The sequence below is a fragment of the Oryctolagus cuniculus genome, chromosome 3 (assembly GCF_051225735.1).
Source record: "Oryctolagus cuniculus isolate XC-2025 breed Fujian yellow rabbit chromosome 3, ASM5122573v1, whole genome shotgun sequence".
In the NCBI taxonomy this organism is placed as follows: domain Eukaryota; kingdom Metazoa; phylum Chordata; class Mammalia; order Lagomorpha; family Leporidae; genus Oryctolagus; species Oryctolagus cuniculus.
The window spans coordinates 15,271,415-15,286,881 of NC_142869.1; the positions used below are offsets into that span (position 1 = coordinate 15,271,415).

Genomic DNA, 15,467 nt, shown 5'->3' on the forward strand with positions numbered 1-15,467 from the left:
TGGCTAAGAGATGGAGCAGAAGTCTTTTCAGTGTGTGTTTTTTTTTTTTCTTCCCGCACCAAATAATTTACATACAACTTAGTATTTTACATAGAGCAAATACATGTCATATAATTTATGACTTGCTCATGTGGTATATGTAAAATACATTTAAAAAAAGATTGATTTATTCAAAAGAGTTACAGAGACAAAGGAAGAGATAGAGAGAAAGAGGTATTCCATCTACTGGGTCACTCCCCAAATGGCCTGGGCTAGGCCAGGCTAAAGGTCTCTTATGTGGGTGGCAGGGGCCCAAGCACTTGGGCCATTTTCCACTGTTTACCCAGGTCCATTAGCAGGGAGCTACATTAGAAATGGAGCAGGTGGATCTCAAACAGACACTCGTATATGATGCCAGTATCACAAACCACAACTTAACCCACTGCCACAACACCCTGTAAACTACATTTTATGCAAAGAATTAATAGACAGAAAATAAGTTTCATCTTGTGTGAGTGGGTGGCCCATTCTTCACCATGGAATAGTTTGGCACTGGTTCTGTGCAAGGGTCTGGTCACAAGGGCTCACGCAGCCTGGGATAGTGAGTGACAACAGCCATCAGAGTGTGAGACAGCAGAGAGCAAAGGGAGAAGTGGCAATTGATGCCCTTCTTTCCGTGAGCTTCCAGTCTAAAACATACTTGGAAAACAATTGTTTTGAATCTGCCATTTGCTAAACCAGCTACTTGCTACATTAAATCATGCTTCATGCTCAAAGCAGTATCCAGTTACTTCAAAAACACTTTTTTTATTTTTATTTATTTATTTATTTTTGACAGGCAGAGTGGACAGTGAGAGAGAGAGACAGAGAGAAAGGTCTTCCTTTTGCCATTGGTTCACCCTCCAATGGTCACCGCAGCCGGCGCGCTGCGGCTGGCGCACCACGCCGATCCGAAGGCAGGAGCCAGGTGCTTCTCCTGGTCTCCCATGGGGTGCAGGGCCCAAGCACTTGGGCCATCCTCCACTGCCTTCCCGGGCCACAGCAGAGAGCTGGCCTGGAAGAGGGGCAACCGGGACAGAATCTGGTGCCCCGACCCGGACTAGAATCCGGTGTGCTGGTGCCGCAAGGCGGAGGATTAGCCTATTGAGCTGCGGCGCCGGCCTCAAAAACACTTTACATTCCAGAAAGTGGGAAGGTTTAGATGAGAAAGTTTGGAAGTACATGAGGAAAGAGAAAGCCAACATTGCAAAGGATGTGCTTGTGACAGTGACTTTATTAATAGGTGTATGATCTCCCTCAGTGATAGCCTGAACTTGAAAGAGAGACAGGCAGGTGACAAAGAGCTCTCATCTGCCAGTTCACTATCCAAATGTCCACAGTGGCTGGGGCTGGACCAGGAGTGGAACCAGGAGCTGGAACACAATCCAGGTTTCCCATGTGGGTAGCAGGAGACCAATTACTTGGACCATCACCACTGCCTTCCATGGTCTGCACTGGCAGAAACAGGAGTCAGGAACTTGGGCCAGAAATCAGAACAGGTATCTTGATGTGAGATGTGGGCAGCTTCAGTGCAGCTAAATGACCACTCCTCTATCTTCCTTAACATTTGTGAAAACATTCGAGAAATGGCATGACAATCAGATTTATGTTTATTCTCCACATTGATGCTATGCAATATATTTGTACAACATTGTTTTTCTTTCATTTGAATATTTCAAGTGTAATTCCTCTTAAAAATGAGACTAGACAGGAGGTTACTATGTTCTTCTCAATACAGGAATCTACTTGTTCTAACAATTAAGAATTTCAAAGGTTAAGAAAGCCAACGGTTATTTCATGCAAACAATTGTTTATCTGGGTATGAGTGTGTTTCATAGTTGGGAATTTTGCAAATCTAATTTATGGATCAACACCCCTTCTCTCAGCTACTGAACTTTGCAGAGAAGTGAAAGCTTATCCTCAGACATGTATAAAAGCCAGGTGAATTTAGACAGCTGAGCATTTGGCATAGGAAACTGAGGCCAAGGAGAAATTATGCCCAGAACATCAATCAAAAACAGCTCTGATTCCAAGTTCTGCACAGCCCCGCACTGTCCCAATGCACTGTTATGAAACTACATAGACATCTCTCAGAAACGTCCCAAGAGAAGGAACTAAGAAAAACACTCATGGCAGGTTTTCCCCACATCATAATGAAACTATTCTTTTAGAAAAAACTCAACTAAATAAGACAGCTATTTATTTGGGAGACTGTTCTTGCTGACTCGAAGACATTGGCACTGTTAGATTTCTCCCTGGTCCTTTCTCCCTGTTTGACAATCTTATATAATTTGAGTAGATCAGCTAAAGGCTACTGGAGGCAAAACCAATTTGTTGCCTTTTGTGCCTTTTTGGGGTGCTCATTCAACTATTTTTTCAGATATTCCCTGATCCTGGAAGATTTCTGCTGGGAGCATGGGTTGTGGCATGCTGAAGATACATTCTAGGAGAGACTATCATGCAAGAGTCAGAAGTGGAGATTCATGGTGGCACTTGTCACTGGACTTGACTGAAAAAAGATAGTATGAATTGTTGTACACTTAGGATGATTTTGTGGTACATTAAATTTTAAAGAGAACATTTATTTCCTGAAAGAAAGAAAGAAAGAGGAAGAAGGGAGAACACCACTCCTGGTTTTTAGATGAAATGAGTAAACTTCCATAGACAAGCTTTGGAAGCTCTCCAGTGACCAACAGGCTCTAGGAAACTCAGGGGATTGTCCTGGTATTACAGCCACTCTGAGGTGCCAAAGTCAAAATTGGCCATGCTGGCCATAGTAAAGGCCCAAATGGGAGTGTGTATGTAGGTCACTTACATGTTTTGCATTCAGACAGGCTGCATTTACACAATTATTTTACAATTAAGCCCTGGAGAAACACTGAGTGTCCTAATTTTTTTTTTTTTAAAAGTGCGTGTTTCACAACCTATAAGAAAATTGCAACATCCACTAGAGGTTCATTGTGCATCAGGGAGCCAAACAGAATTCTGCTGCTGCTGACAGTCCTTGCCCAACCCAACCTGGTGCTTTCCTTGGAGAGTGTTTGGAGCTAACAGGGAGGCTCAGGACTGAACACAGTGTTTTCTTAGTCACACTCAAAAGACTATGTTGATGTAATGAAAAATAATTAGTAAAAATAGAAAGTAACATTCATAAGCCTTGATGTTTAACCCCTCAGTGTTTATGGAACATCTGCCTGACCTAGGGCGGGAAGTACAGAAAGTATAGAGAGGAAGAAAAGGAAACACCAGACACCAGTTTAGTCAACACTGCCCTGTGCCATTTCTTCTCCCTAGAGACCGGACATTGTTTCCCGTCTCTAGGACGCCTGTGTCTTAAGCGCTCCATCCTCTCCCATGCAGTGTGTGTGTTAAGGGAAGTCATTGGCTCCGTGCAAGACTTATACTTAGCAGGAACTCGGGCTTCTCCAAATTAACATCACCAGCTTTGCTTTTGTTTTACCAGTGGCCACTGTTCAATTATTATTTAGTGAAAATATTTGCTAATTCGTAAATACATGTAAATTTCCCGATTCTTATTTGTCATAGCCAAAGAGAGCTCTGTAAGTGGTAATCAAGGAAAGGAAGCTGATTTAAAACAAATTGTTGTAATTGAGATCAGCAGAGCCATGCCAGCCTCATGACTTATCAATTGTTCTGTCTTACTATAGCTTTAAAACTGCCATTTAAATTTGTTTTAATTAAATGGTTATTTAATTTGAAAGTGACATTCTTATAGTAAAAGAATCTAGTATGTGTGGTTATAAAATTATAATAGCAACCTGAGAAATTGACCTCCTTGTTTAAAACTCTCCAGTAGGAGTGGATGTTAGGTGTAGTGGTTAAGATGGTGCTTGGGACACCCACAGCACATACCTGTGTTCAAGCCCCGGCTCTGTTACAGATTCCAGCTTCCTGCTATTGCACACCCTGGGAGGTAGCAGGTGATGGCTTGAGTAGTTGGGTTCCTGCTACCCATGTGGGAGAGCCAGATTGAATTCTTAGTTCCTGACTTTGGCCTGGGCCAGCCTTGGCTGCTGTGGCAAGCTGGCAGTGAACCAGTAGATGATAATCAGTCTCTCTCTCTCTCTCTCTCTCTCTCTCTCTCCCCCTTTCAAATAAGTAAAATAAACACAATTTTTAAACAATCCTCCAATGGTTTCTTGTGACCTTTAGCATCAAATCCTCCACTTTGCTGTACACTAGCCTCTAACACCACGTATTTCTTCCCTCCTTGGGGCCTTTGCTCTACTCTCCCTTTGCCTGGCACACACCCTTCCCACATGCAGGTGTGGTTGCCTGTTTCTCATCATTCAGATCCCATCACCCATGTTCCCATCATAGAGACATCCCCCTGACCACCCTCTCTTATGTCTCCCTCCTCTTACCCTTCTTTTGCTCATATCATTTTTTTTATCATCATGGCCTTTATCTCTTTCTGATGTTGATTTATTGCTTGTTGGTTTATTTTCTGTCTCCTCTCTAAAATATAAATTCCTCGAGGACAGGGGTATTACTCCTCTTATTTACGGCTGTGTGCCCAATGCTTTCAAAAGAGCCAGGACCACAGGAGGCCCTCAGTAAATAGAATGAAATGCAGTGATGAGAATTACGTATTAGTGTATTGTCCGGCACAGAGTAAGGACTCGGGAAGTGTAAATTTGGTTTCTCTCTTTGCCCATCATCCTAAGGCATGTATTGGAGACCCATTTAACCTATACTATTCGACCTTAAATATGTTAGCATGGCACTCAGTTATACTGAGTACAGCAAATCATATCTAGTTCAGCACAAACTAATCCATCCAAAATAAATTATGCATTTATTTAATGTTTATATCTATTTTATCTGATTTTTCAGGATGTCCTTGCCAAAAGGAACCATGAGTTGGCATTTTCCCTTCTTCCTCTTGGCCTCCGTGACTTTGCCATCCGTCTGCTCCCAGTTCAACCCTCTGTCTCTTGAGGAACTAGGCTCCAACATGGGGATCCAAGTTTTCAATCAGATTGTGAAATCGCAGCCTCACGACAACATCGTCATTTCCCCCCACGGGATTGCATCGGTGCTGGGGATGCTGCAGCTCGGGGCAGACGGCAAGACGAAGAAGCAGCTCACCACAGCCATGAGATACAGCGTGAATGGTGTGTATACTCCCTGTTCGCGCTGGCCAGGGTCTTGGCCTGGAGTCCTGCATGGGGCACGGCAGGAGAGATGTTTGTTGCCCAGTCTTCACTTTGATCTGGGAAGCCAGGCAGCCAGGAGGGGTTTTGCTGGTATCTTCTGGCATTCAGGGTCAGTCTTTTTCCCAAAGATACATATGCAAGTGCTGGAAAGGAGAACTAGAGTCTGGTCCCTTCTGGAGCTGTGAGACTTGGGGTCAACCACAGGGTCTCCCTGTGTTTCAGTCTTCTCATATCTAAAGGGAGAACTTCCTGTCCCACCCACCTCCACACCTCCATGATGTCCAAGGCTACAGTGCATTGTGGTTGTGAATGAGTTTCAGAAACATGTTGTGGGAGGCCAGGGGGGCAGCCATGGAGGGCAGTGCAAGGAGCCTTGTAGTGACAGAACTGTCCTGTGTCTTGATTGTAGGAGTGGCCACATGTGACACAATTGCATAGGGCTAAACACACACACAGTAGGAAAAATGAGTGAGATGAGAATGTGCGTTATGGATTGTGTCAATGGCAGATTCCTTATGAATGATGGTACCATTGGGGAAGACTGGGTGAAAGACTGCTCATCTATTGTTTTGAAACTTCTTATAAATATTTAGTTCTTCCAATGTATAAAGCTAAAGAACATGTTTTTTACAAATGAGGACCAATGAAAAACTTTCGTTGAAACTAAACCTGTATCTCCTGGTGTGTGGCTCTGCTTTAGCTCAGGTGTTCCTACCAGAGTCGTCTGCACCTGCCTTTTGCACAGGTGCAGGGCATGAGTAGCCAGACTGGCTTCTGAGCCCATCACCAACATGCACGGGGATCTTCTGGCCCAGTTACTTCATTGGAGACTAAGGGGATTTTCCTACTCCTGCTCTCCCACCCCTACCAGCCGTGAAGTCCTAAGACTCTCGGCTCCATCCGTACCTAGCTGGAGAGTAAAATGGAGAAAGGCAGGGATTTGTGTTATTTGCTGCCTCACGCTTGGACTATGTTCTCAGCGTAACCTCCTGCAGGGTTGCCCCACCTAGTGTGGCCAACACCAAGTGCCAGGCTGCCCTGCTCTGTTGACTCAGCGCTAACCTCTTGCAGGAGTTTGCCATTTGTTCACCTGCTGCAAGTGTGAAAGGACCTTGGAACACCCTGTTCTGCCCCCTGCCTGGAGTTTCAGAAAACTCTTGATGACTTACAACTTCATGGTGAATCACCACTAGAATTGATGGCCTTTCCTAGTACAATCCAGGTCCTGTTGGCCAAGCGGTTCCAAAATAGCAACTGGAGTTCTGCTGTTTGTTTTAGTGCTGAGCCAACTAATTGTAGGTCATTATGTCTAAGGTTGTAATGGTGTTGGCTCAGGGGCCACCTACTCCACCCCACCCCATGTCTTCTTTCTCCAGATTTTTCAGGTCCCATTGTAGACCAGGACTTCAGTTTGTAGATCAAACTTACCCAGGAGGCTGTCGCTAGGGCTCAGGTTCCAGGCACTCACAGCAGTGTGGAAAGAGGCAGGACTGTTGGGGACGGGGAGGGAGGGGGGATGGGGAGGCGGTCTGCCCCAATCCTTCCCCTTTCCCTGTAGGAGATATTAGGGCTTGTAGAAGATGAGAGAGTGTGGCTAACAGGGTGGATTCTGGCACTTGGCCTTGAAAGTGTCTTTTCGCCTATGAGGCCTGCTGTTGCCTGTCCTGTGAATGGGACTGCCCCACAGAATGGAATGAAGGTGGTCATGAGAAGCTTAAGAAAGGGCATTTGCGTTGTAAAGTGCTCTTTGTAGACCATGGGAAGACCTTGACCTGCCCTTATTTAAGGAGTCTGAAGAAGCAGGTTGAGAGGGACAGATCTCTTGGGGAGACTACGGAGGAGACGCTGGCGAGATATTTGAGGAAGGTGTCATTTTGAAAAGACAGATCTGTGATTCAAGTTTTCTGCAGAAACACATTTCATCCTTATAACTTGTCTTTCATCTTTTTCATGCTCTATGACTTAATGGAGCATGTGTGAATGACTCATGTAAAATAAAGCTTACATTGCCGTAAAATTAATTTGTTTCCTTCGTGAGCTTGATATCAAGTAAAAATCACAGTGTTCTGGATGGTGGCACATGGCAATTGTTCATAGTCTTTCCATTGCTTGTTCTCTTCAGTTTTTCCCCAAAACAAAAAAAAGAAGTCATATTTTTAAACCTTTGGCACGCAAATAAGTATCATTTCTGAAGATTAGACAAGAGAGAGAATGAATTGGGAAATTATCTGATTTATTCCCCAGTGACTACAGAATTGAGGAGCTTGCCAGCATTCTTTCTGATCTGGTCCCTAGAAAGGCTGCTAGGAGAATGAGGTCTACACTGGGAAGGTAATAGAAACATCTTAAACATGCCAGAGTTTAAAAACAAATACAGGATGGTGGGGGTGGGTGGGGGAGAGGGGAGACGTATTGGGATCACATCCATTGGTTCACTCCCAAAAATGTCCACAAGAAATGAGTCTGGGCCTAGACCAGGCCAAAGCTTGGAGCCAGGAACTCAATCCAAGTCTCCCACGTGGGTGGCAGGGACTCAACTACTTGAGCCATCATCTGCTGCCCCCCACAGTATGCATTGGCAGGAAGCTGGAGCTGGAGCTGGAACTGGGAATCTGAACCCAGGCCTCAGGATGTGGGAGCAGCATCTTAACCTCTAGGTGAAATGCCTGCCCCAGTATGCCTGTCGTGATGCAGAAGCGCAAGTGATATTTAACAGCTTTAGTGGTTATTCTTTATCTTAAACCCATCCATCCCTTTCCAAAAAAAATAGGCCACTGAGAAAGCAGAAGACATGTTGCTTATTCTGTTCTTATTTGCTGTGATACAAAAGATTTAAAAAAAAAAGGCATTTCTAAACTCTTTATAATATTGCTGTATTTTCTAATTTCTCCCTTAGGAGTTGGTAAAGTGTTAAAGAAGATCAACAAAGCCATCGTCTCCAAGAAAAACAAAGATATTGTGACCACAGCTAATGCAGTGTTCGTGAAGAGTGGCTTTAAAATGGAAATGCCTTTCGTCACGAGGAACAAAGACGTGTTCCGCTGTGAAGTCCGGAACGTGAACTTCGAGGACCCGGCCTCCGCCTGTGATTCTGTCAACTCGTGGGTGAAAAACGAAACCCGGGGTGAGTGGCCACCACGTTCTGTGTGCCCCGGTACTTTGTGAATGGAAGTGTGCATTCAGCTGTGGGATGCTAACTGCTGTCTACCAGCCCACAGCCCTTCTTTTGAGAAATGCCAGGAACCCAGGGGACTCTGGTCTGTCTGCTCTGAGGGCCCGCGACTCAGTCCACCTTCCCCGCTCTTTCCATGCTGGAGCCATCACTGTGGCCCTGGGGCACTGTCACCTGCACTGTCACCACAGTCCAGGTGGCAGAGTAGGGCACAGCCGCTCCAGCTCCCTGCTTTCCCTGCCATGGCCTCCAGCAACCTTGCCCACAGGCTCCTGTCTGCTTCGGAAGCTTTCTCACTCATCTCTAAGGAGGGAGTTGGCACTGTGGCATAGTAGGTTGGGCCTCCACCTGCAGTGCCAGGTTGGTTCATGCCTTGGCTGCTCCACTTCCAATCCATCTCCCTGCTAATGACCTGGGAAAGCAGTGGAACATGCCCAGATGCTTGGGTCCCTGCACCCATGTGAGAAACCCGGAAGAAGTTCCTGGCTCCTGGCTTTGGATGGGCTCAGCTCCAGCCATTGAGCCATTTGGGGAGTTAACCAGCAGATGAAAGACCTCTGTCTCTGTCTCTCTGTCTCTGACATTGCCTCTCAAATAAATGAATAAATCTTTGAAAAAAATGAGAGTTAGAGTCAAACGAGTAGAACAAAAAGACACTCAATGGGGAGAAGAATCCCAAAGCTAAAATTTGGGGAGACCCCAGAGTTCCTATTATACTTGCATCAGAATTACCTAGGGTGTGTTTCAAATGCAGATACCTGAACCTCTGCCTACTGACTCAGAATCTCTGAGACAAGTGGGAGCAGTTGCTAGTTTGTCTTTACCACCCACCACTGTACTTAAATATATGAGGGTTTGTAAACTATCAGAGATAGTGAAGAAAGTGGACAGAGTGCACAGGAGGGCAGATTAAACCCTGGCCTGCAGCACCAGCATTCCATATGGGCACATTTTCAAGTCCTGGCTGCTCCATTTCCAATCCAGCTTCCTGCTAATGCACCTGGGAGAACAGGGCGGAATGGCCCAAGTGCTTGGGCCCCTGCACCCACATGGAAGACTCAGAAGAAGCTCCTGCCTTCAGATTGGCTCAGTTCCAGCCGTTGTGGTCATTTGGGGGAGTGAACCAATATATGTAAGACCTTTCTTTCTCTCTCTGTCTTTCCCTGTCTCTGTAACTCTGTCTTTCAAATAAATAAAACAAATCTTAAAAAAAAAAAAAAAAAGCATGCACAAGAGGAGTAGATGAGACTGAGGGTGGGAGTGATGAATCTGAGCATCCCTGCTCAATAGGACCTGGGTGTGCAGCCTGGCTGCCTTCCTGAAACCATGCAATGGTCAGGAGACCAACACTGTCTTGTGGTTCTGGGCTACTGGAGGCCCCCGGCCTGAACACGGTGATTGGGAACAGACGCACTGAGGACTGGTTCTTGTCTGTGGTGGGTGGCTGGGGCATGCCATGAAGCCCTCTCAGATACCTTGTTCTTCCTCCTCCTCCTCACACCCCCTTCTCTACCCTTCCTCCTGAATGTGAAAGGCGGAATTAGAGGAGAGTTCGAGCAAGAGAGATCTTCCATCCATCACTCCCGAAATGGTCTCAGCAACTGGAGCTGGGTCAAGCCAACGTCAGGAGCCTGCAGGGTCTTCTACATGGGTGCAGGGGCCCAAGCACTTGGGCCATCTTCTTGCTGCCTTTTCAGGCTCATTAGTAGGGAGCTGGATAGGAAGTGGAGTAGCCGGGACTCAAACTTGTTCATATGGGATGCCAGCATCCCAGGCGGCAGCTAAACCTGCTGTGCCACAAAGCTAGCCCCTCAGCGTTCTTCTGTACATGTAGAATAGTAGTGTGACATCACATTCATACACTACTGGATGCTTTCTAAGTACCTGACATGCTGGGATGGAAAGCACTTAGCAGAATTTCTCAATCAGACCCAACTCCCTCCTTTTAAACAAATATTTTATTTCTCTTTACATCCTGAAATGAAATTCACAGATAATATGACTTAGGCATACACATATAATATTTTTTTAAAAATTAATGTAGTGCCCAACTGTAATATAAGGAAAAACAAAAGAAATGTAATATGGATATATGAATATGTAGTTCAAAGGTAAACCAGTCAGAAAGCTGTATCCAGATACATAATAAAGGAGTCATATTCATGGAAGAATTATGAATTGTCAGCTACAAAAGCAACTGGGCCAGGTATGTGGCACTAGTGACACAGAGACCACAAACTACATTGCTATTGCTGACACAATTTTTTTCTAAAGTAGTATAAAACTCTTGATAAATTTCTTGACAGAACAAAGAACAAGCTCCACTTGATTTACATGGTAGGCACATTCCTGGAAAATTCAGTAAACATTAAAAGCTTGCAAAAAATAGTGTTTGCACACAAGAGTGCGTTGCTGAGCTCAGATCATTATAAACAGGTTTCTCACCAGCATGGATATCTACGGGGCATTTGAGAGTCAGGCAAGAAGCACGATAGTCCTTCACTGTGTGAGGCCGCTCGGAAAATTGCAAGCCATGTGGTGTCTCTGGTCACTACCCACTCAACCAAAAGCACTCCACAAATTCCCAGACTGCCTCCTTGCGGTGAATGGCCCTACTGAACAAGACTTCACTGCATGAGAGAGCTCAGGTGGACCTTGGAGCTCAGTCTTTGTCCAGTCTGATGCCTGCAGGTGCATCCCCCTGGGGATGACAATTCCTACCCTCCAGAGTGGGGAAGAAAAACACAACACGCTTTGCAGTGCTCTGTTGATGGCCCTGACCTGCAGCCACAGCTTCTCCATGTCGCCTGTGTTCCAACTACATGGGCTCCTCCTGGGCCACCCTACTTGCTGCTCTGCCTGCTGCCACAGACTTCCTCACAGGCATCCGGCAGCTTAAATTCTTTTCCCTCCTGCTTCCCATTGTGAGTGCACACTTGTTTCTGTACCATAATGTGAGTGGCATCATGGTTACAAGCACAAGTTCTGGGTTTGAATCTCAGTTCTGCCGTTTATTTGTTGTAGAACCTTGGTCGAGTTACCTAACCACCCTGTGCTCAGAATTCTTACCTGTAAACGGATGAAAGATTAATACCTGTTGGAATAATTTGATGAAAGCCTGTCTTGAGGATACAAATAAGGCATTTGAAGATTTAGCAAAGTGGCACGTAGGAAGAGCTCAACAAGTGTGAGCTACTTTTGCAGCTATTAGCTCAAATAATCCCTCCCCAAGGAACCACACACCCCAGACCTTGCTGATGGCAGCAGATTCCTGCTCTTGTTTCCCTCATGGCCTTAAGTACTTATTTCAAGGTATTTGTTAAAATTGCAGCTTTATACTTTTCCAAATCATTTATATTAGCCACCTCTCTATTCCATGGCTCTTTGAGGGCAGGGTTCATTTTTTTTTTTTTGTCAGGAGTGTACCTGACACATAGTAGCTAGGTATCCAAAGATGGGTAGATGGCTGGATGGCTGGATGGCTGGATGAGTGGGTGGGTGAACAAATGAGTGGATGGACTGGTGAATGAATGGATGGATGAATGGATGGATGGATGAACAGATGGACGGATAGGCTGGTGGGTGGGTGAGGTGGATGGATGAGTGACAGCTATTAATGGCAGGGCCCCCGTGTGCCTCTGCCTCGCCTCTGAGCTATGCCTGTCTTACCCTTTTCTCTTTATGCTTTCTTTTTCTTTCTTTCTTCATGCCCTCTTACGTGTCCTAGTTCTGCCAACGGTAATCAGGGGCATTATTTATCTCTGTGAAGATTTCCCCAGACACTCACCGAGCACCGGCTGTATGCTGAACACAGTGCTAGGAGTGGAGCCCTTGCTCTGTGCTGTTTAGTTAGAGACAAACACATTAGAATTGGCTGGAATAAAATGTTGTAGCGCCATAGTGGTGCTGCCCAAGTTGGGCTCTGTGGAAAGTGAGAGGAGAGGCATCTTCTGGGGGGTGGGTCAGCAGAGGGCCCAAGGTGCTCTGTCTTAAAGGCAAGTCGGAGTTGAACTGGGCAGTGTTCCCAGCACAGGCAAGAAGCAGCATTCACTATTGTTGAACCAACTCTAAGGACCTTCCTGGTGGGGGAGCATGAAGTCCCAACTTCCTTCCCCCACCACAGTCTATGCCCAAAAGACAGCTTTGTAACTGAATTCAACCAGGGCTATTTATAGCTGAGGTAGTTCCCTTCCAGGTCCTGACTTAAGGTGAGTTGGTGCCCTCTTGTGGAAGTTAGGAGTGGTAGTGAAACTGTCTTGGCACATGGTGGGTCCGAGAGGGTTCACCTTGTGCTAGTTTACTATGATTGATTTAAACATTTGTTTATTGTGCACTAGGATCCTCTTGAGCTCTACTTAAAAAGACTTAAAGCTCTCTCTGCTGAATTAAAGTTTCTTGATTCTTCAGAAGCTGTTGGGTTTACTCTTACCGTTTAAAGCACTGAAACTCACGTTTGCATTAATCCTTGCTTTATATACCAGCATACTTCAAAAAGCTCATGCAAAATGGAGTTAAAAGCTAAGTTTATTTGAATGCAAAAACATTTTGAAATCCATGCATATGGAGGAACTTCCAAAATTTCATGGAAAATGATTGTTATGAAAAAACCATCCATGGATTTCAAAATTTCTTGCACCAGAATAAAACAAAGTACCTTTGTATATATATTTAGGCTAAAAAAAATGCTACGATAAACTGATTTTAGTAGTTTGTGGGATTAGGATCCCTAATTAGGATCCACACACATACCTGTATACACAGCTGAATCGGCAAAGACCAAGCAGAAAGAACCTAAATGGAAAACCAGAGCTGCAGCCCCAGCGCACACTCCAGGAGCGTCCTGGTGAGCACCCTGGGTGAGAAGTGCTGCGTTTGGTTCCCCCTGCTGGTGTTAGTAACAGGGACATCCCTGGCACCTCCAAGAGGGAGCCATCCTCTGACATTAGGAGTTCTTCTAGGACAGACCCCACTTCTCTCTCTAATATCAGCACTAGCTCAATGCCTGATCTATAAATAAAGACACCACTTTTTACCTTCTGTTCTGTTCAAGTAGTTATAAAGCCATGGATAACCAGGGATTCCAAACTAATCCTCAACATTTCCAAAATCTTCAATCAAGGATTTACCCTTGATAACACTGCACAGGCAGTTTTGTTTTGACTATGATTAAATCAACCCAGTGATCAAAAACTGCCTATTGTGTGGGGACCAAAAGCCCTGAGAGTCATACATATCAGTTATTAGTAAAAACAGGGACTTAATTATTAATTAAGTATAGTTTATTTGGATGAATAGAATTTTTTAAAATGTGAAACTTACAGGGAACTGCCTATAATTTCTTTTTTTAAAGATTTACTTACTTGAAAGAGTTACAGAGAGAGAGGGAGAGACAGAGAGATCTTCCATCCACTGGTTCACCCCTCCCCGCCATGGCTGTGCCAGACCAAAGCCAGGAGCTAAGAGCCAGGAGTTTCATCCAACTCTCCCATATGGATCAGGCCCAAACACTTGGGCCATTTTCTACTGCTTTTCCCAGGCCATTAGCAGGGAGCTGGATGGGATGTGGAACAGTGGGAACTTGAGCCAGCGCTGCAGTGTGGGATGTTGGCATTGCCCTTTAAAACCCTTTTACGTTCTGCCTGATCAACGGTTGCTGCTTGCTCTCCAATCTGCCGCCGGTCCTGAGAGTTTGTTCTTGTTTGTTCTTTGACTCCACAGGTATGATCGACACTCTGCTGTCCCCAGATCTAATCGATGGCGTGCTCACCAGACTGGTTCTTGTCAATGCTGTGTATTTTAAGGGTTTATGGAAATCACGGTTTCAGCCTGAGAATACAAAAAAGCGTACGTTCGTGGCCGGCGATGGGAAGTCCTATCTAGTGCCGATGCTGGCCCAGCTGTCTGTCTTCCGGTGCGGTAAGTTCATGCTTGCAGAGGCCTGTTAAAGGTCTTGAGTATTTTCACTTAACTCGAGAGCAGTATTTTGTTTTTTAAACAAAGTGGAGGACAGGACAGGGCACTGGAAGTGCCACGGGACTTTTCAAAAGCCCATGGTAAGTCTTTGTATTATGCATGAAGATTGTGTTTTAATACATCACACATGTAGGCTCTCTGGTTGCTAAGTTAAAGATAAAACGATGGTTCTGAAGTAGAAGTCTAGGCAGGCACAAAACGAGGAAGCACTGTCAGCTCCTGGGCAGTGTTACTTTACCAAGTTACACGTGGACGTCAAAATTGAGATTTCTCTTTCACTTATTGGGTTAGCAAAAATTAGAAAAATTATTGAAATGCAGTCATAGCTCCAGTCTGGGGAGAAGCAGAACCTGAACAGAGCTGGCAGGATTGGGTGGCCTGAAGGACTTCCTCAGGGACCTAGTCCCAGTGGCCCCATTCCAGGGGACTTATTCTCTGAGAACAGTCACACACCAGAGGATAACTAGAAGCCAGAATCAAATACATAGTCGCCCTTCCTGTCTGCCAGTTCTGTGTCTTCAGATCCAGCCAATCATGGATTAAAAACACAGTTCAAAAATTGCGTCTGTTCTGAACACGTCGACTTTGTTTTTCTGTCATTAATCTCTACACAATGCAGCAACTATTACCTAACTTTCTCATTGTGTCCAGTATTATGAGTAAACTAGAGATAGTTTAAGGTATAAGGGGATGTGCGAATTCTGTACCATTTCTATCAGTGATCTGAGCACCCCAGGATTTTGTTACCCATGGAGGGGCTGGAACCCATCTGCTGTAGAAACTGAAGTGTGACTGTGGAGTGGAACATGTGTGATCCTTAGTCTTGTGTAAGTAGAAACATTATACGATGGATGGTTGATTTCAGAAAGCAAGTATATGACAGCAGGTGCCATGTATCTATAGAAATATATCTTGGGAGATATTCAGTAAAATGGTAACAGTGGTGGGATTTCAAATAAAGTTTTTTCTGTATTTGAAACAAATTTTTTAAAAATGAGCAAGTATGAGTTTAGCAGCCAGGGGAAGTATGTCCAATCCCACTGTCATTATGCCAGCATGCATATCTGAGTCTGGTGATTTTTCTTTAAATCTAGCTCCATTGAAACACTTTTGGTTCAGTTTAA

At 45.0% G+C, this 15,467-nt stretch overlaps 1 protein-coding gene across 2 annotated transcripts in view; it reads left to right on the forward strand.

Moving 5' to 3' along the window:
• SERPINE2 (serpin family E member 2) overlaps window positions 1–15,467 on the forward strand; it is a 61,773-nt gene that overhangs the window by 31,761 nt on the left and 14,545 nt on the right. For both annotated transcript variants that reach the window (XM_051848113.3, XM_008259238.5), the window contains 3 exons: window positions 4,876–5,156; window positions 8,095–8,322; window positions 14,089–14,286. In XM_051848113.3, the coding sequence (XP_051704073.2) occupies window positions 4,877–5,156; window positions 8,095–8,322; window positions 14,089–14,286 (706 nt within the window). In that variant the 5' untranslated portion in view covers window position 4,876. The remainder of the gene's footprint in view (window positions 1–4,875; window positions 5,157–8,094; window positions 8,323–14,088; window positions 14,287–15,467) is intronic.